Genomic DNA, 20,438 nt, shown 5'->3' on the forward strand with positions numbered 1-20,438 from the left:
TATACTGCATACAGTAATGACTGCTTTCTCCTCAGGTCCGTGATGACAACAAGAGGCAGCACCCATGCCTTGTTGATTTCGGAAAGCTGCCTGAAACTGAAAGGAACTACAACGTGCAGATGTCTAGTGAAACACTTAAGTAAGGCCGGGCAGTTTGCTAAATAATCCAATTACTTTATTCATGGGAGCCTTGCTGAATGCAGCGCGGGAGCAGTTTAAGGCCCAGATTAAAGCAGTGCTTGTAATGACTTGCATCTCTTGATTGAATTCCAGTATCGATCTTCAAGGAAGCTTATTTGAGCCAACTTCTCAGTCATCTCACTGTAAAACAAACGTGTCCCTCTGCTCAATAAAGCCGAGTCAAATGCTCAATATCTGCCATTTATCCTCACAACAACATCCGGCCGTGCATAGTGTAGCTATTGACCAACAAGGATTTCACTGTATGGCTAATGAGCAGTGTAACAAATGAAGCACTCAGGATTCTGCTGGTGTCAGGAGGAAACATCTAACAGTGTAATGGGGCTTGAATATTTGCATCAGTTTATATATATTTTTAGTTTTAATTGTCTCTTTTACTCTCAGGACCCTGTTGGCTCTTGGCTGCCATGTTGCTCAGGCTTTTGCGAACGCTGAGGACGATCTGAAGAAAGTCAAACTTCCCAAAGAGTAAGTTAGCAATACTTTATATGATGCTGACATTACCAATTATAATGTTATGAAGAAGAAGAAATGCTGAAGCACTCTTGTCTTTCCTCTAAAGCTACGTGATGTCTAATGGATATAAGCCTGCGCCACAGGACCTCTCTGACGTGAAACTGAATGCAGGTCAGGAGGTTCTGGTTGATAAACTGGCCGAGAATGCACACAACGTGTGGGCCAAAGACAGAATTAAACAAGGATGGACCTATGGCATCCAGCAGGTAACAGTCATTCATCTTTATATTTAAAAAGGACAAGGCAGAACCTTTGTCTTTAAATTACAGTAAAGTAATAAAGGTATTATTTTGGGAGACACTTTTATTTGTGTTCTTTGTTTGTCCTTACATACTTCTTGCTTGGTTCCTCTATTGTGTTAACATATTGTCCTTGTTTGTTTCAGGATTTAAAGAGCAGGCGTAATCCTCGTCTGGTGCCGTACGCTTTACTGGACGAGCGCACGAAGAAATCTAACAGAGACAGCTTGAGAGAGGCTATCAGGACTATGGTTGGATATGGATATGACATCGACCCCCCAGACCAGGAGGGTAAGGAAATGTTGTTAAAATGTTTTCTGTAAGCACGACTGTGTTTTAGTTAACATTTTAAGCAGTATTGATGTGAATAATTAGGTCATAATCCTACAGTACTTAACATGTAACTCAAGTGTCAACTCAAACGGGAGTATAGTATTTGTATTTTTTTATTAAAACGAATATGGAAATGGTTTTAATTAGCGTTACAAAGATATACGGTCAATCTTGTTCAGCCAACATATTATTTCATTTCTTTGAAGACAGTGCTGCCTATAACATTAAGCTTCATATCCTTTATATTGTGTCAGTTAGTATTTAATGTACCTAATAATAAAGTAAAAGTATACATTTTCATGCCTCTCACATCTCTAGCTCTCCACACGCTGGATGATCAGAACATCGAGACCATCCGCTTCTTCCGTGTGGAGCAGACGTACGCCTTGAAGACGGGGAAGTGGTACTTTGAGTTTGAGGCGCTGAGTGGAGGAGACATGAGGGTGGGCTGGGCCAGACCCGGCTGCAGGCCCGATGTGGAGCTGGGGACGGACAACCAGGCCTTCGTGTTCGATGGATACAGGGTAAACAAGCTCTAATAGGACACTATACCTTTTAACTTCAGCAGCAACCATTATTTATCCATCATTGCTTTAATATGGCTGTACCAGTGATATTTCAATCAGGAGAGATGGTTTTGATGCAAGAATACATATTTATTGCAAGGAATACAATACACGAATGAATGTAATGGAGTTTTGGCGATTAGGCCCCGTTGTGCAGGAAGTATCATTCGGGAGGGGAGAACCGATCCGATGAAACCCCCCGGGGTCTAGACACTGGTGGTGGTGAATGGATGGTTGGGTTCGGTCTGAAGGGGAGTGGCTTAGCTTGACCCTGGATTCAGAGGGACAGGAGGTGAAAAGGGGTGGAGGAGGGTTGCGTCGAGTCACCTGAAATGACAGCTGTCAGAGGGGGAGAGCAGATTTAAAAGGGTTAGCGGAGCGTTATGATAGGCTTGTGAGAATAGAGCGAAGTGATTGGTTAAGCTGGAGAGTGAGTCACTTATTGAGAGGAGAGAGAGTGGTAACATAGCATAATAAATGAATGAGTAAGAAGGTCTTCCTGGTTGAACTTGCGCTGAGCCTGGTAACAAGTTATTTTAGTTTTGAAGGACTTAATAACACTTTTGATTAACATTAAATTCTGTGCATTGTGAAATATTGATAATAGATCAGTATGTTTGGAGGCACATTTTAAACCGTTGTGGGGGAAAGTAATTGTGCAGTGTAAAAACAAACATACATTGTAAATGACATAATCTTTGCTTTTGCTATTGAAAACAATCTTAAATTGAGCTGTCACATGATAATATCTTTGCAGCTACAGTAGCATCTGTTGGATTACAATATTTGACGAGGTCATAAAATACGCTGCAAAAACATAAAGCTTTCTTGTTTTTTCTGAAGGGTCGTCGAATGCACGCAGGAAGCCGCTACTTTGGACAACCTTGGAAAACGGGCGACGTGGTCGGTTGCATGATCAACATGGAGGACAAATCCATGATTTTCACCCTGAACGGAGAGCTCCTGATCACCAGCAAGGGCTCTGAGCTCTGCTTCACCGACTTTGAGACGGAGGACGGTGAGGGCTCCATATTCCAGTGAACTTTAGAGAGGAAATTATTCAGTTATTCTGTCTGTGTTTCCTCCACAGTATCTCTAGAGGTAGGACTGGGTTTGTTTGGCATGAGGCAAAACAGAAAACAGAAAATGCTAATCATGTTGAAATTTAATGAAGTCCATTGTGGCTTTGGCCAATGACTAAATCAACCATCCTTTAGAAAAAGACAGAGAGAAGTAAAGTAAGGTAATTCAACTAATTATTATGGTTGATGCACTGATGCATTCTAGTGTATGCACAATTAAAAAACTATGCTTACATGACTAATATATATTACAAAAGGCTCTTTAAGGGCCAAATCCTTGTAGAATAGTGTTAGTAGTTGAAATATATTTATTTAAGTAGCAATAGACATGTTTTTTCTTCTACAGTACTTTCTTTGCTTAGCAGGCTCAATTCAAGCCAAGAAGCCAGTATGTGGTATGCAGTATGTGCGGTGTTGCCAACTTGTTATCAATGAACGAAGTTAGCACTGGCCGAAAAAGTTGCCAGATGACACTATACTGCATGTTCTTTTATATGATTGAGATGTCATCACACATCTGCATAACGTTTAAAGGGTTGTGTCGGTGGCAGTGAGGGAAAGCCTCCCTATGCACGACTCAAAAGGAAAGGGGGAGACCTCAGGCTGTTGGCAGGAGAGCCGTGGACTGTACTCTGAGCAGCGTTGGGAATGAGGGAAAGTTGAACAGTTGTCTTTTGACACTTTGATCAATTCCACTTTTTCCCGAGGTGTTTTTTTCCAAGGTTTTATAAAACACCAGACTAATTAAATGTTATTCTTGAGGAAGACGGATCACATCAGTCAGGGTAGGAAAAAAGTCTGAGTAACTTTTTAATGAAATGTGCAAAGAAAGGTGTCCAACTTTGTAAAAGAAAGGAACCTTTTATTTTTAAGGGATAGCATGACTGAATTATGTTTCATACTTAGACCGATATTGACTTGACCACCAATGTCTCCTGACTCTCCTCCAGGTTTCATCCCCGTGTGCAGTATGGGCATCGGACAGGTGGGACACATGAACCTGGGAAAGGACGCCAGCACTTTCAAGTACTACACCATGTGTGGACTCCAGGAGGGCTTCGAGCCCTTTGGAGTGAACATGAACAGAGCCATCACCATGTGGTTCAGCAAGCGCCTTCCTACCTTTGTCAACATACCCAAAGAACACCAGCATATCGAGGTGATTACACATTTACATTAGTATTGTTAGGAGTGTCGTGTTATGTTTGTTGCAACAGAGATTCTCATTCAGATTGCCAGACATGCAACACAGACATGTAACATGCAGCTTTAATTTTAATATTATTTTTTGGCATTCAAACCTTTTTATATGACAGTGAACGTGTTCTTCTGGAGGGAACTTTGGGATTTTAGCATTTGCAGAACTTTTACATGCACAAAAACCTACATAACACACCACAGGAAAGGGGAACCGCCCAAAAGCACAATAGGACCCCTTTAAACCCTGGTTGTTGTGGGTATAGTGCATGCTCTGTCACCACTTGGAGATGGGCAATCATTATAAACAGGGCCAGACTTCAGCCAGCTCTCTAACGTTCTCCATGCATACCAACATGGCTATATTGAACAGTACTGCTGGAGTTGATGGACCTATTGAAGATGCATATCGATCCACTTCTTTGGAGTTTCATTCACTCTCTCTCTCTGATTCATAACTCCTCAGGTGACGAGGATCGACGGGACAGTAGACAGCCCTCCCTGCCTCAAGGTCACCCACAAGACGTTCGGCACGCAGAACAGCAACAGTGACATGACCTACTGCAGACTGAGCATGCCTGTGGACTTCTACTCTGCAGACAAGATACTGGACGATTCTCTGAAACTCAGGTCATTGTCACAGCATTGACAAATATAAAAATGTTTATGTCAGATTGATTAATTAGACGATTTAGTGCAATATACAAAATACTCTTTGTTGTTCTTATAACTTGTAAATATGTTTATTTTCAGCCATCTTCCAAAAGAAGATGGAACTGTTGACTTTGGAAGGATCACAACTGTAAATACAATTCTCAAAAATACAAGTCTAGAAAACATTGTTTATTGATGACTACCATTTCTTTTGCTCTTTGTAATTTTCCTGTGTGTTTTTTTTTTTAATGGCAGTACTACCACTCAGTGAGAGTGTTTGCCGGACAGGACCCCGCCTCAATTTGGGTGGGCTGGGTCACACCGGACTATCATTTCTATAGCAAGGACTTCAGCCTCAACAAGATGCGGAGAGTCACCGTCACCCTGGGAGACGAGAGAGGGCGGGTACATGAGAGGCAAGCTCACTTTTATTTTAATATCTGGATTTTATAGGACGTCATAAAAGTGTTATGTAGATGGGGAAGTCAGCAGCTTTACTGGGTTCTCTAAGGAAATGAAGGAGTTTCTAGGAATACCAGATATCTGCCAGCATACAGAAATTTAGGGAAGGTCATACTGTAAGTGGCTTCGGTTAGAATCCTCTGCTGTGCTGAGGCCTTCAGGACCCTGTGTGAATTTTCTTTTTAGATATTAATCATTTAAACTACATTTGTGTTTTTTTGACAATACCTTTTTCAGTCATTTGCAACACACAAACCCCTTCACATGTTACTATAATATGTAAAGGTGGGGTAGGTAATTCACTTCCAAAACACTTAGTTATATTTCATGGAATGCTCTTAACATCCCGATAGCAATGAATAAATTAAATGCTTTGACAATAAATACATAAAACATTTCATCTGTGGAAGCCGTGGTACTGTAAAAAGCACGACCAATCATCTGAGCCGGCCCGGCTAAAGTAACTGGATGGCCTACCTGCCTGTCAGCCTTCCATCTGTGCACAAACTTATCTCGTGCCCTCATTGGTCATGTGCGCGTTCGTGTGTGTTGGAGGAGGGGCTCTGTAAGGAAGTGGCAGATTTTCTCCGGTTGTGTATTTTCAAATTCTAGCGCTACCTTTAAGTCTAAATTCAACTTACAATTAATAAAGTTGATCCATGATAATACTGTAGGGCTTTGTGTTGCATGATAACTTTTAAAAGATTAAACATAATTTGTTCGGAAAGAGAGTCATAGTTATATCGATAGTTGTGAGTGAATGCACTTCTGGCTATTGCAAGAAAAGGCACAAGTATGTTTAGGGATGGGTATCGTTTGAAATTTATCGATTCCGATTTCGATTCCGGTTCTGCTTATCGATTCCGGTTCTTATCGATTCCCCGTTTCGATTCCAAAATTGTAAAATAAAGAGGTCAAACGTTTAGATAACAAAAATATATTTATTCTTAAAAGCTTTAACTGAAATTGTTACTAAAAAATATACATGCAATACAAATGTATTGCACAATAGCTGTGCTTTATTTTAACTGAGCTATGCCTGTGGCAAGCTATTAACAGGCATTACACTTTGCCTTTTATTTTTTAGTGTAGTGGAGCCTCACTTCAGAGTGTTTACCGCGACCTATCTTTGGTGATAAGTGACTGAGCTCGTGAAATGTCTACGGGAGGGCGGGGGAGCATCGCTGCGGGGCAACTGTGGACCTCTGTCGCCTGTCAGCGCAATTTATATGATGCCGTTTAAAAAAATGAAGGGCGGTGCCGGCCGTCAGCGTACCGAGCCGGCCGTCAACGGCCCGCTGACGACCGGACGTTCTGTGATTCTCCAGGTCCGCCCTGTATTCCACCGGGTCACCGCAGCACCGCGGTGCAGACGGACCCGCTGGAATACAGGGTCTACCGCGTTTAGGAACCGTTAAGCAGAACCGAAATTGTGTATTTTGTATGGGTACCCGGTACCCGGCATTTTCTTATCGGTTCTCATCTGGAACCGAGTTTCGGTTCCCAACCCTAAGTATGTTGGACATTAACTTCATCCAAAGTATTTCATAACCTCTGTCAAATAGCAAATTAATGTTGATTAACAAACATTTATGATTGTAACTAAGTTGCCATACTGATCTAAAATATGACCTTTTAATAGCATAGTATCTTTAGCTGAAAAGAGCTCTGTGTGTAACAGAATGAATATGAATGCGACGACACAGAGTGATGAATGTGAGATAATGAAAATATAATGCGCACAAAATAGTTATTTTTCATTTGTTGCCCTGTGGTTGGTAATATTGAAATGGGTTTGTGCTTGCTAAGCTTGTCTCCTGCTGTTGTGGCTGCAGTGTGCAGAGGAGTAACTGCTACATTGTGTGTGGAGCGGACGCCATCGACCCGTCCTCCTCCAGCCGCTCCAACTCTGACCTGGAGATCGGCTGTCAGATCGACCTGGCCACTGGCCTCGTCTCCTTCACTGCCAACGGCAAGGAGCTGTCCACATCATATCAGGTACTTAAAGATGATAGCACAGTCTTATGGGGGACCTTATATCATTCAGTATGTGCACTTTAATATTATTTTTCCAGTAGTAAATATACAGTTTTTCTCCTCTGTGTTTCTAAGAGTTGGCATGCTGTTTTATTGTCTTTTCAATCTGGAGAAAACACATTTAAATGTTGTTCAAATGTACTACTTCTCAACACTATTATATTCAGAGATTGGGAACTTTTGAGTGTTTTGTTTAAAATCTTTGGTATGATGCCACTCAGACATAATTGTATCGCCTGCACACACATTTAAAACAAACACTCCCTTCTTTCTTCCCTTTTGGTGATTTGAACACATTTGCACTGCAGTAAATTAGCCCTGCAGAAAGGCTGTTAGGAAAATACACCATTACATTCTCATTGCTTTTCAATCCACGAGTCTCCACAAGGAGAGACATCTGCTCAGTAATCCTCGCCTCGCCTCGCTGATCTCCCAGTTCAACAAATCAAATCGAATACCTGACTAGACGACAAAATGATGCCTTTAGATTAGATCTATCTCAGATCTAAGTTTTCTTCACTTCTGTATCTCTGTTATTGTCTTTTTTCTTTCTTCATCTCAGTTCTTGAGTTAGTCATGAATTTCGAATAGATATAAACGAAGGAAGCCTTCTGAGGGATTCCAGGGGCTTAAACTTGATTCAAAGCTTTCCGTCTTGTTATGCTTTCAGTTGTTTTAGCGCCTTTATATTTTTCTTTCGTCTTAAATGGCTGTCATCAGTACACCAATGGATAGTTATTGAATTTCCATTCAAAACTCCAGCTAAGCCCTGAGCTTAGAGGCGAAAAAGCCTTGTGAAATGTGTTGGATTTGAAACCAGACAGACACTAGAAGGAGCACAATGCTGAGCTTAGATTCCACTTACACGTTACTTTAGAGCTGAGCTTCAACAGTCACATTAAAACAATTACTAAATCAGCCTACTATCACCTAAAGAACATATCTAGGATTAAAAGACTAATGTCACAGCAGGATTTGGAAAAACTTGTCCATGCTTTTATCTTCAGTAGACTCGACTACTGTAATGGTGTCTTCACAGGTCTCACTAAAAAATCTATTCGGAAGCTGCAGCTGATTCAGAACGCTGCTGCTCGAGTCCTCACTAACACTAAGAAAGTGGATCACATCACTCCTGTTCTGAAGCCTTTACACTGGCTTCCTGTGTGTCAAAGAATAGATTTCAAAATACTGCTGCTGGTTTATAAAGCACTGAATGGTTTAGGCCCAAAATACATTTCTGACCTCCTGCTAAATTATGAACCATCCAGATCTCTCAGGTCTTCAGGGACTGGTCAGCTTTCTGTCCCCAGAGTCAGAACTAAACATGGAGAAGCAGCGTTCAGTTATTATGCTCCAAATATATGGAACAAACTCCCAGAAACCTGCAGGTCCGCTGCAACTCTGACTACTTTTAAATCCAGGCTGAAGACTTTTCTTTTTGCCGCTGATTTTAATTGAACTATTCATATCTTAGACTGCACTGTAACTTTTATTATCTTTGCTTTTTATCTTTGCTTTTAAATGAGTGTTTCTAGATATCATTTTATAATATGTTTCTTAATGCTCTTAATGTCTTTCATTTTTGTAAAGCACTTTGAATTGCCTTGTGTTGAAAGGTGCTATATAAATAAACTTGCCTTGCCTTCAGAGCTGACTTTGTTTCAATTCAATGTCTTGATAAATCCCATGAATCGAAATGACTAAATCTCTGATGTTAATGACGGAGCTTTGTTTTGTTTCAGGTGGAGCCAAATACCAAGCTGTTCCCAGCTGTGTTCGTACGCCCTACCAGTGCAAACCTCTTCCAGTTTGAATTTGTCAAGATCAAGGTGTGTATCCAAAAGCACATTTTCAAAAGCACCTGTTCCATTCATTCGTTAACATTGTTTACCTTTATAAAATATTGTCCCTTTATATTATTTCCGTCTTCTCCCTCTGCTCCCAGGATGCAATGCCGCTCTCGTCTGCCATATTTAAGAGCGAGAGCAGGAACCCGGTGCCGCAGTGCCCGCCGCGCCTGGATGTGCAGACCATCGTGGCCGTGCTGTGGAGCCGCATGCCGAACACCTTCCTCAGGGTGGAGGCGGCTCGGGTCAGCGAGAGGCACGGCTGGGTGGTGCAGTGTCTGGAGCCGCTGGAGATGATGGCCGTACATATTCCTGAGGAGAACAGGTGTGCAGCATGGATGCCATGTTGCCTTAGAACATAAACTGTAAACACCTTCTTCTGCTGCAGATGCTATACAATGTTATGAAGTACTTACATTATCTAGGAAAAGGAAACTGAAAAGTGGTGGGGACTTTTGAAAGACATAATAACACTTTGAAACACTATAATAATACATTCTGCCTTAATCAAATGGCATTGTGTTGTTAGTATTAGGAGCACATTTTCCATAAACTCTCATGTTGTCAGTTGCAGATTTGAAATCCCACCTGTGTCACTCAGTAATGTATAGTGTGTTTTAATGCTTTCCGTTCATGGTCTGGTTGTGTACTGAAGGTTCTCTGTCTCAAAGGTTATGTGATTTTGATTTGGTGATTATATTGATGCTAAAAGTAAAATAATAAAACAACTTCAGTCTTTTAGATTAGTAGGTGCAGTTACAAACACTTTGCCACCATTTTGGGAATGAATTCATCTTGGTGTTGGGTAATATGCAGTTTAAATAGTATAAATAGTTCTCCATTAACCCATTCGTTTCCTGCTTTCTTCCAGGTGTTTGGACATCCTGGAGTTATCGGAGCTTGAAGGCCTGAGAAAGTTCCACTACCACACTCTGAAGCTGTACAGTGCCCTCTGTGCGCTGGGAAACACGCGCGTTGCTCACGCCCTCTGCAGCCACTTGGACCAAACACAGCTCCTCTACACCATCGACAACCAGTACCTGTCTGGCATGCTGAGGGAGGGCTTCTACAATGTCCTCATCAGGTGTGGTGTTTGCAGTTGTTTTAAATATAACATTATAATAATTTTTCCTGCAGTTTGGGAAATTAAATAGTTTTGTCTACATTTAAACAATAAGAGAAGACATCGTTTGAAATATTTGTATTAATAAGAGACATACCGTAAATGATGAACAATGCTAGTATTATGAATTATCACAACATCAACTCCAGCACATATTACTAAAAAGTGTCTGAGCTGCACACAAGACCACAAAGTAAATGAGTCATAATTAATCTCTATTATACCTCGATGTCATCATGTATAATCCCGCCTCTCATTTCCTCACATAATGTCACAGTAAATTCTCAGCTGAACTGCAGATGCACATAATTAGTATAAATCCTACATTATAAATTTCCCCTGCTACTTTCAAGACAAAGTGCTTTCTTCCATTATCACCAAACAAACATCATTAAAAGAGGGTGTTAATATCCCCGTGGCTGGAGAGTTTTGTTTTCAAAACTATTATTATGAACCACATTGTGTTTGAGAACTCGGTGTCTCTGCAATTTGTCACATAATTGCTAACTCACTGGTATTGATCAACAGCCCTGTCACCTCCCACAGATGCATTATGGTCATTCTGTGCTGTGGGGCTATACAAATCTTAGTAATTGCACATTTATACCACTTAGGGAGCTTATTTTTAGAACTACAATACTGAATGGTTATTTCCTGATAAGCAAAATGGCCTATGCCTCCAGATGTGTATGATGATTGAACTCGTTATTTTTCTTGTTGCCAGCATCCATCTTGAAACGGCAAAGGAGGCTCGCCTAATGATGAACAACGAGTTCATCATCCCTGTAACCGCGGAGACTCGCTCCATCAAACTGTTCCCCGACGAGTCCAAGCGGCACTCGCTGCCTGGCGTGGACCTGAGCACCTCTCTCAAACCTCGAGTTAACTTCTCGCCCGTCGGCATCATCAACACGAGGCGCCAGCAGTACCTGTACAGCCCGGAGATCCCTCTGGGCAGCCTGAAGGAGAAGGCCATCAGCATGCTCACCGAGGCCGTGCAAGGCGGAGGAACGCACATCCGAGACCCGGTGGGCGGCAGCGTGGAGTACCAGTTCGTCCCCATCCTGAAGCTGACAGGAACGCTGTTAACCATGGGAGTCCTGACCAGCGAGGAGGTGAGGATAATTCTCCTCCTGATCGCTCCCAACGTGTTCGGAGAGGCCAAGGAGGGCGAGGACGCCAAGGGGGACGAGGTGGCCGTGGCGGGGGAGAAAGAGGAAGTGAGCAAGAACGAGGAGAAGGCTGTGGAGGCGGGAGAGGACGAGACTAAAGACAGTAAACCACTCATCAAAGGTCTGCTGGCGAAGTCCCTGCCCGAGCCCGTCAAACGCCAGGTGATGATAAACAGAGTGAAAACATGCACACACATTTCAGCCATTCAATTGGACATCGTTGCATATAATCATAAGTCCATCAATTCATATTCTAAGATTTCATTCGATTTAAATCCCCCCCATCCGATTTGCTTCACTTATTCCTCTTTTATAAGGAATCCAGTGGCTTTATGAGTTATATCTCCCAGAGAAGTGACTGCGTGAGTGCTAAAGGAAGGCAGTGCTTGAATAGTAATGCTCCTATCAATGACAAAGAGTCCACATGATGACAAGAAAGCTTTATTCTGTGCATTATGAAAATGGGGGCAGATAATTTCTTGGAGATGTTATAATATGTGAGTTTTCTTCCTGTTTAACAGAAAAAAGTCAATTTATTTGAAAATCATCCTGTTTAACAGACAGTTAGAGTAGAAAGAGACACTGGAACTTCTCGATGTACTCTAGATTGCCATCCTCGCTGAATAACGTCTTCTTTTCAGATGTGCGAGCTGCTGCACTACTTCTGTGACTGTGAGCTGAAGCACCGCATCGAGTCCATCGTGTCCTTCTCAGACGACTTTGTGTCCAAGCTGCAGTACAACCAGAAGTTCCGCTACAACGAGCTGATGCTGGCGTTCGAAATGTCCGCCGCCGTCACTGCCAAGAAGACCAAAGAGTTTCGTTCACCCCCACATGAGCAGGTACTATACTGCAGTGGAAACAACAAACTAGGAGAACAGTTTACAACCTGTGATTTATGTTCAAGGTGGTTCGAGGTATTAAAGGAACAAAACCCCCCAAAAATCACCTGAGCCTTTGAGGTGAAAATAATCAATAACCTCGACAGGGACAGAGTCAGAGAATTAGACCGGAGCACAGGGTTTTGTTGTTTCCTAGGATGCCTTTTCGTTGTTTCCTAACTTTTCTCTCCCCCCTCTAGCAGGAAAAAGGTAATTACCATATGGGAGAGATGATAGCAACAGAGCAACAGCTAGCTGTAAGGCGAAAGCTAAGTTTCTGGAATATATAACTCCTGTATACGACGAAATGCAGAGAGCTTTTCCTGGCAGCTGTGTGCTTATTCAGCATTATATGAACTCATTTGGCAGCGGCTTGAATGCAACGGACGTTCAATTACAAGTAAAAGATCCTCCCCCCAGCTTTAACTTTATTTCCAGCTGGTTTTCCCAAAGGGTACATTGGGCCATATGTGAGGCTAAATTGAACTTTGAGTGAGTTGACCGTGCATCGAAAGTTAAACAGCTGACATTTAAGAGTCCAAAATAGTTTTTGCAGCACTGTGTCGAAGTTTAATGCAGCACTCATTCATTGTGTGGGAAACTTTAAAAACAACATCTCTTTTTCAAGTTTGACTTGAAATTGAATGCAATGTTCCGAACCGGTTTTAATAAACCAAACGGAGTAATAATTTAAGGCAAGTGTAACAACACAAACATTTTACAATATAAGAAATACCTGTTAGACCAGAGCATAGATGCTGTGAGGAAATGAAACCAACTTTAGTGCCGTCTGTGCTATCTGAAACTATCAGACCAAAATAATCTCCTGAGGGTTTATACTTATACTGATAGCAGATGTTGAAGCAATCTGCCTTTTTCTCGTCTAAGAGGTCAGACTCAGGTTTCCTTGTGCTTTGCCATCAGGGCAGTGGGCACTCTGGGGGCAGACACCTTTTATTTTTTATCCACATTCACTCATCCACCACGGTAGTCGTCGTGTAGTCCATAATTGGGATACAATATGATAGATTTTTGTAATGGATAACCATTAAACGGGCCAATATAAATGTGTTTATCTCCACTATTATGTTTTTATACCATGAGTAATAGAGATTAAGTGAATGACAAGCTCGCAATTATACTATCGTTGTAACTGTTTGAAGATGGAAACCCATACTTCTCAAAATCAATGTAACCCTGTGATTGAGTATTTCCTCTTGCTGCTTATTGGTTAACTACAACACAGAGTAAAGCATTTCCTCTGATCTCTGTTCTCCCTTACGGCCCTGTTTTAAGTGTTCTTCAGCCCTGTGTGTAATACCTGTGTCAGCACACTGAAGAGCCAGGAGCTCCGATCCTTGTAGCTAATGAGCTGTCCCCGTTCGACATCCATATCTCTTTCAGTGTGTCTCAGAGTAGAAAGGAAGAGAGGGGTACAACATTATTCTTCCTGCCCATTAGCAAGAAAGTACCAGCCGTCTCTGTTCTGGTTGTGTTTGGATCCTTTGCGTTTGTGCTGAGAAGAGTCCCTGCAACACAGCAGTGCCGTAAAGATTTTTTTAGATCTGCACCACTGCAAAGCTTTCATGTTCAAAAACATTTTTAATTACTCTTTCTCTGAGCCGTACATCCTTAATCACAGCCCTACAGCTACACTCTGATCGCTGAGGAATAAGTAGAGTCCCAGCTAGAAATGTTTGGTTCTAAAAACATTCTGAGAATGTTACATTCATTGTTCTAGAAATGTTTTCAGCGGGAAGTTTTCTTTTGGTTCCCAGAACGTTCTTCTGAAAGATAGGATAACGTTCTCTAAAAACATTCTTAAAATGTTTGGTGATAACATTGTTAGAACATTATGCCCTACTGTTCTTAAAACGTGTTCAGCTGCAAGTTAGATTTTTGTATGTTACCAGAATGTTATTATTTTAGAGAAGGATAACATGCTTTATGTTTAAAACATTATGCAAATGTTCTGTGGTAACAATTTACTAAAATATTTTTACATTATTAGAACATAAAGACATAATATTCCTGTAATTGTTCAACTCAAAATTCCTGGGTAAGTGGACTGACCACTGTGGTCATTAGGATGATTTTGATAGTTTACTTAACTATTGGAATTTGACTATTAACACATGTAAAAGGATGACTCGGAATCAGCTGGTGAAAGTAACATTTGTTTATTAGAAAAGGGGAGTTGGGAGTGGAGGTTGGTTATGGCAGCAGTGGGAAACAGTTGTTCCAGGGTGGAGAGGCCTGGCTGGTCTTGGGAGTGTGGAAGGCCTTGGATTCCTCCTGGGAGAGACACAAAAATGAGTGTGAGGCAAAAATAGCCAAAGTTGTCAAAGAATATGCTGGCAAAAAGCTAGAGCGGCACGCAACAAACCTTTCACGGCAACAATCCGGCAGGGAATGAGTGCAGGCTGCAGGCTTTCATAGTGTGGCTGATGAGCAGGTTGCAGGTGTGGTTGATTGGAGATTGCTCCCAGCCGTGTAGAGCAGGCCGGTGGTGGGGGGGGGGTTTCAGGGACGGCAGTGATAGTCGGTCCGTTCTTCGATATCTCTGTCTTTGGTTTTCTAAGTGTTATTCGATCCATATGACCATAGACTCGCAGTGCTTCTCAAAGTGTGGTCCACGGACCACTGGTGGTCCGTGAGCGCCCCCTAGTGGTCCGTGAGTATATTGATAACATTTCACATTTTAAATAAATGAATAAATGTAAGTTTTCCGCACTCTCGCGGGAATATCTCCGCAATGGAGCGAGCTTAAGTTTCGATTGCATAATATAGCCAAGTGCAACACCTTCGTCACACATGTAGCCGCCTGTTTGTACCATTTTCAGGCGATTTGTAATCTGTTCTAGAAAAACGATGTGTTTTTGGATATTTGTGGAGTTAGGTGGTCCGCGAGTGTTTTTTTATTGGTTAAGTGGTCCTTGGTACGAAAAAGTTTGAGAAACACTGCCATAGAGATATGTGCATAAACAACAAAAACACTTGGGGTATAATGTTCGAACAATTTTATCACCAAACATTTTAAGAATGTTTTTAGAGAATGTTATCCTAACTTTCAGAAGTACATTCTAGGAACCAAAATAAAACTTCTCGATGAAACCATTCCTAGAACAATGAATGGTTTTAGAACCAACAATGTCTAGCTGGGAACTCAGACATGCCTACGCAAACATGCAATATCATGAATTACGTGCTTGTTTTGTTTTTTTAAAGGAAAATGTGGTGACAATCAGATTTCTTTTAAACATCCTTTTCAAACAAATGCAACAAGTTTGTTTTTTAAAGCGCACTACAAATAAATCTGACGTTGACCATGACAGTGTTAATATTTCGCATCACAGGAACATTTTATAAAAAAAGAATAACCTCCTGAAAACATTATCCAAATGTTGCTTTCAAAATGTTCTTCTTTGGTTATCATGTAACATTGAGGGAATGTTTTATAAAGAACATCTTTAATGTGTTACCCAACAACGTCCAAAACACATCCTTAGAATGTTGGAGGCAAAACGTTCCTTTGTTAACATATCACATTAAAGGAATGTTTTATAAAACACTTTCTGTCATCTCAGGCCTCAATAACATCCTCAAAACATCCTCTGAATGTTGCAGTTAAAACGTTATGTCTTAGTTAACCTTAAACCTTATAGGAACATTATTTGAAAAAATAAACATCCTAAAAAGGTTATTTGAACATCAGATTAAAACGTTTCTTTAAAACCTTATTACATTACATTACATTGCATTTAGCTGACGCTTTTATCCAAAGCGACTTACAATAAGTACATTCGACCAGGAAGACACAACCTTGAAGAAAACAGAATCATATAAGTACATCAGGTTTCATAGAGCCAAACATTTCAAGTGCTGCTCAACTGGCTTTAGATAAGCGAGTCCTTTATTAGTATAAAAGTGCTTTGTTAATAGTTCTATCGCTCGAAGTGGAGTCGAAAGAGATGAGTTTTCAGTCTGCGCCGGAAGATGTGCAAGCTATCTGCCGTCCTGATGTCAATGGGGAGCTCATTCCACCATCTTGGAGCCAGGATAGCAAACCCATGTGTTTTTGCTGATGGGAACTTGGGTCCCCCTCGCAGCGAGGGCGCATTAGAACCTGTTAGGTAACGTTAGCCAGAGTTGTGAGAACGTTCCCCGCTAGCTGGGGTAGTGGTCAGCAGCAGGTGTATACTGTAGGCAAAGACTGCTGTATGTTCCTCCCATGGTTTATTAAAAAGCCCTGCCAGGAATAGACATCAGAAAAGCCTAAACTGGACTTTGCATTTGCCTTAGCCCAGGGAAGCAGCTCATGTATATTTAGTCTGTTTTATAGTTAGCTTGTGACATAAAGCAAACATAGCAGTTAGAATAATTAACCATTAAAGCAATTTGTAAATCATCTCATATGTATACTTTTCACTAGACTTGATTTAAAAAAGCTTCATACTGTTCCTCACTGCATTGATCAGACGGATACTATTTGAAGTTTCTGCCTCTCTCACTGTAGGAGACTACGCAGGTTTCTGCTATTGAGTTATGGCTCCGAATATTAATGGTGCTTCTCTCTGTGTGTGCCATCATTCTTTATGCCTTTTTCACACACTTGTGGGCTTATTTCTCACTCCTCCTCATCCCTCCTGCTATCTAAAATATGTTTATATTCCATTCCCAACACTCTCCTTTCAACCTTATTGATATGTTTGTCTGTTTCCTGCAGATCAATATCCTGCTGAATTTCAGTGCAGGGGAGGACTGCCCCTGTCCGGAGGAGATCCAGGAAGAGCTCAACATCTTCCATGAAGAATTGCGACTGCACTGTGGTAGAGTCCCACTGCTAGCTCGGTTTTATACTTTACAAATATTGTTGATGTTGATTCATATATGATAATAATGTAATATTTTGCAGCCCATGCAGGGCATACAGGACTTCTAGAGAGGCTAATTTGCAGGCTTTTAAGAAATGATATACACATAATAAAACTGTCTAATACAGGCATATATACTATATTCCTGCCAAAGAGGATTAACCGAATATTGTTTTGCAGTTTCCATAAACTGCTTAGTGAGTCATATTTTTAAATCATTTAACTGACGAGGCAAATTCTCATTTTATTTATTAGAAACTGAAGATATCTTCTCACACAAAGTGATTCTTCTTGATTCTTGACTTAAATAACAAGACACAGAGTGATTTTTGTGTTGTACTCATTATATGAAGTGGCGGCGCCAGGGTATGGCTGGGGTAGGCTACAGCCATACCAAGAAATGGCTTAGCCCTACCTTAGCCCCACCTTAGCCCCACCTTAACCCCACCATGAAAAATGATGTTAAAGTAAGCAAATTAAATGAAATAATAAGCAAAATGCTAAATGTTGAGAACACGGCTTGCGAAAATATACGTGTTGTTCACAACTCACAATCTGATCCTGCTGTAACAACAAGTGCACGTTGATGCAATATGGTTGAGACCATTCGGGCTTATGCTAGAAGAGGGGTGCAAGGAATAGTCTAAGTAGTGGGGGAGTTTTATACACTAAAGGTGTGGAAATTCTCTGGCGTAATAATATCAGCGCGGCCACGGTCAGATCAAAATCCCTCAGAATGCAATTTGAATAGACCTACAGCCAATCAGCAACGAAACAAACGTTGGGTCTGCGTCATGCCTTATTGATTGAGATCAATCGGAACTGCCATTCAGTATCCCCCTTGGATCTTCAACGTGTACTATCATACTATCATATCATATCATGTTCACAGTGATCCCTTTTTATTTACTACAAGAAAAATGTGCCGTTTTATTTCATACAGTTCCATTTTGATTGAGACATAATCTAAACCTCACGCGTGGCGTTTCACTGTCAAGGGGGCGATATAGCGTGTATGTAATTGCATTGCAAATACTGACTTGAGTCCCACCACTGTATGGGTTAGCCCTACCATAGATTACCCGACACAAATACTCTGGAGCCGCCACTGATTATATGCCTGGTGTGAAATGGAGGCTACCAGTCACATGTGGTTGGCATGATCTAGTATTGGCACCACAGTCAACACCACCATACTGGCGTCTTAACATACTAGACTTAGCCACTTTTGTAATAGTTGTGACTGAAGGCCAGTACAACTCACTTTGAGTGTCTGACAGAAATGTGTTTCCCCTTGCAGGAATTCCCATAGAGGAGGAAGAGGAAGAGCAGGACACTTCGATAAAAGGCCGTCTGCTCGCCTTGCTCTACAAGATCAAAGGTCCGCCCCAGAAACCTGAGGCAGAACCCACTGAGCAGGAACAGGCCGCTCCCAGTAAGTCACTCTAAACTACCAAAAAGCACAGCTGTTTTTTTCATTTGAATCTAAAAGATTAGGAGCAGATGCAGAGACACATTAACATCTGAAGTATTAAGTAATTCCTTGATGCTTTACAAATGAGCTGTCCAACACACAATCCTGTTCAACTAATTCCAATAGCATTCAAATGTGGTAAAGCTAACTACAAACACACATTTTTACAATTTTTTCAACTAACATCGGTGGATACGTGGATTCTTATTGCATAGGATGATACAGGTAGCAGTGGGAGACTTTTCTCAATTAAACTTTTATCTCAGGGCTACACAGCTTGCACGGGATTGAACCGTTGTTGCATCAACTTGCCACTGATCGTATCGAGAGCCTCAATGTGGTTTGATGGAAAGGCAGCAAACCGTAACGCATTTTAAATCTTTCTTTGATGTTCCACATTTTTCATTAAACATTAAATTGCTATTGAAAAACCTTGAAATGGGTACAGATGTATCCATCATAAATGACACAGCACACACACACTGCCTGGGTTCTGGTTTAACACGTTTTCAGCTTGGACCTGGGGTCAATGGTTTCATTATTCCCTTCTGCTGCCCTTTACTGAAAGCATGGCTATGTTCTGTTTCGAATAATGGAGGACTAATGGCCATCTACACCGCAGGACTCTGCTTTCAATTGTAATGCTCTCCTCCAACCTCCCACACCTAGCCTGCATTATTGAAAGTTTCAGAAGCGGACAGATGATGTGATTCAGGATGATTGAGCGAGACATCTACACCAGATTTAGATCATATAGAAGTAGATAGTCTACCATGCTGCACTGCGTTATATATCAAATTCACCCTATAGGACTCATCATTGCAAACTGTATAGCCTAACTGGATGGTCCTCACTTAGTATGCAGCATTGGTTTTTATTAATGTATAAAGCCATTTTAGGTAAGCTTCCACTCTACATATGTGCCAGATTTGCTCCAGTTTGTGACTCTCACAGCCTGAGATCCAGTGCCTGGATACGGTTCCAGGTTCCTGCTGTGCGGACTGAGGCTGGGAAAAAGAGTCTTTTTTATTATGGTCCTTGGTGTTGGAATGACCTTCAATCACGCCTCAAACTGAGGGCACTTGTCTCAATAGTTTTAAGTTGAAGTTGTCTGAAGTCCTTACCACCAGCTGCTCTTGCAGTAATAAGTAGTGCACCTTTCTTACTGTCCTAATGTGCACAATGTAGTGACTGCTTTTTCGTTTTTTGTTTTCTTAGTTATGTTCTCTGTATTTTATATGTTTGTGTTATGTGTAACGTTGCTGCCTTCTTGGCCAGGTCAGCATTGAAAATGAGATTCTATCTCAATGCTTTTTATCTGGTTAAATAAAGGTTAAATAAAAAATGTAAAAAAATATATTAAATGATGATTGCTTAAACAAGTTACTCCTTTTCCAACTAATTCTACATTTAAGAAAGATATATATATATATGAATATCTCATATGTACATTTAGTATCAGCTTCCGAGTGTATAATCTGAGGAACAGGAAAATCCATCGAACCACTTTTTCTTTGGGATTACAATTATTACTGTTCGGCCATCATTCAATATTACATGACGCAGCATCTACAATCAACAGCACAGCCAGTGTTTTGTCTTTGCTAAAATCACATCTTAGAGTAGCTATGAAACGTGTTTATAGAGAGCTCCATATTGACTGTTTGTGGTCATTTACAGATTAGCTTGAAGTCAGGGTCGTTTTTTGTGTTAGTCAGTGTTTGAGATAACGCAGAGCAGATGTGAATCTGAGACATTCACCTTCAGGGCATCTCTCTCT

At 41.1% G+C, this 20,438-nt stretch overlaps 1 protein-coding gene across 1 annotated transcript; it reads left to right on the plus strand.

Annotated features, from left to right (window-relative positions):
- Positions 1–35: 35 nt before the first annotated feature.
- On the plus strand, positions 36–18,619 carry LOC117537318 (ryanodine receptor 3-like; the record flags this gene model as incomplete). Its single annotated transcript, XM_034202501.1, is given in 18 exon segments — positions 36–139; positions 586–669; positions 764–923; positions 1,103–1,247; positions 1,608–1,813; positions 2,699–2,873; positions 3,888–4,096; positions 4,601–4,764; positions 4,888–4,936; positions 5,044–5,204; positions 7,086–7,248; positions 9,030–9,116; positions 9,233–9,459; positions 10,006–10,218; positions 10,982–11,591; positions 12,071–12,271; positions 17,037–17,139; positions 18,485–18,619. Coding segments are annotated over 18 exon segments (3,196 nt in total), but the record flags the coding sequence as incomplete, so codon positions are not given.
- Positions 18,620–20,438: the final 1,819 nt, after the last annotated feature.

The sequence above is a fragment of the Gymnodraco acuticeps genome, unplaced genomic scaffold, assembly GCF_902827175.1.
Source record: "Gymnodraco acuticeps unplaced genomic scaffold, fGymAcu1.1, whole genome shotgun sequence".
Taxonomy (NCBI): domain Eukaryota; kingdom Metazoa; phylum Chordata; class Actinopteri; order Perciformes; family Bathydraconidae; genus Gymnodraco; species Gymnodraco acuticeps.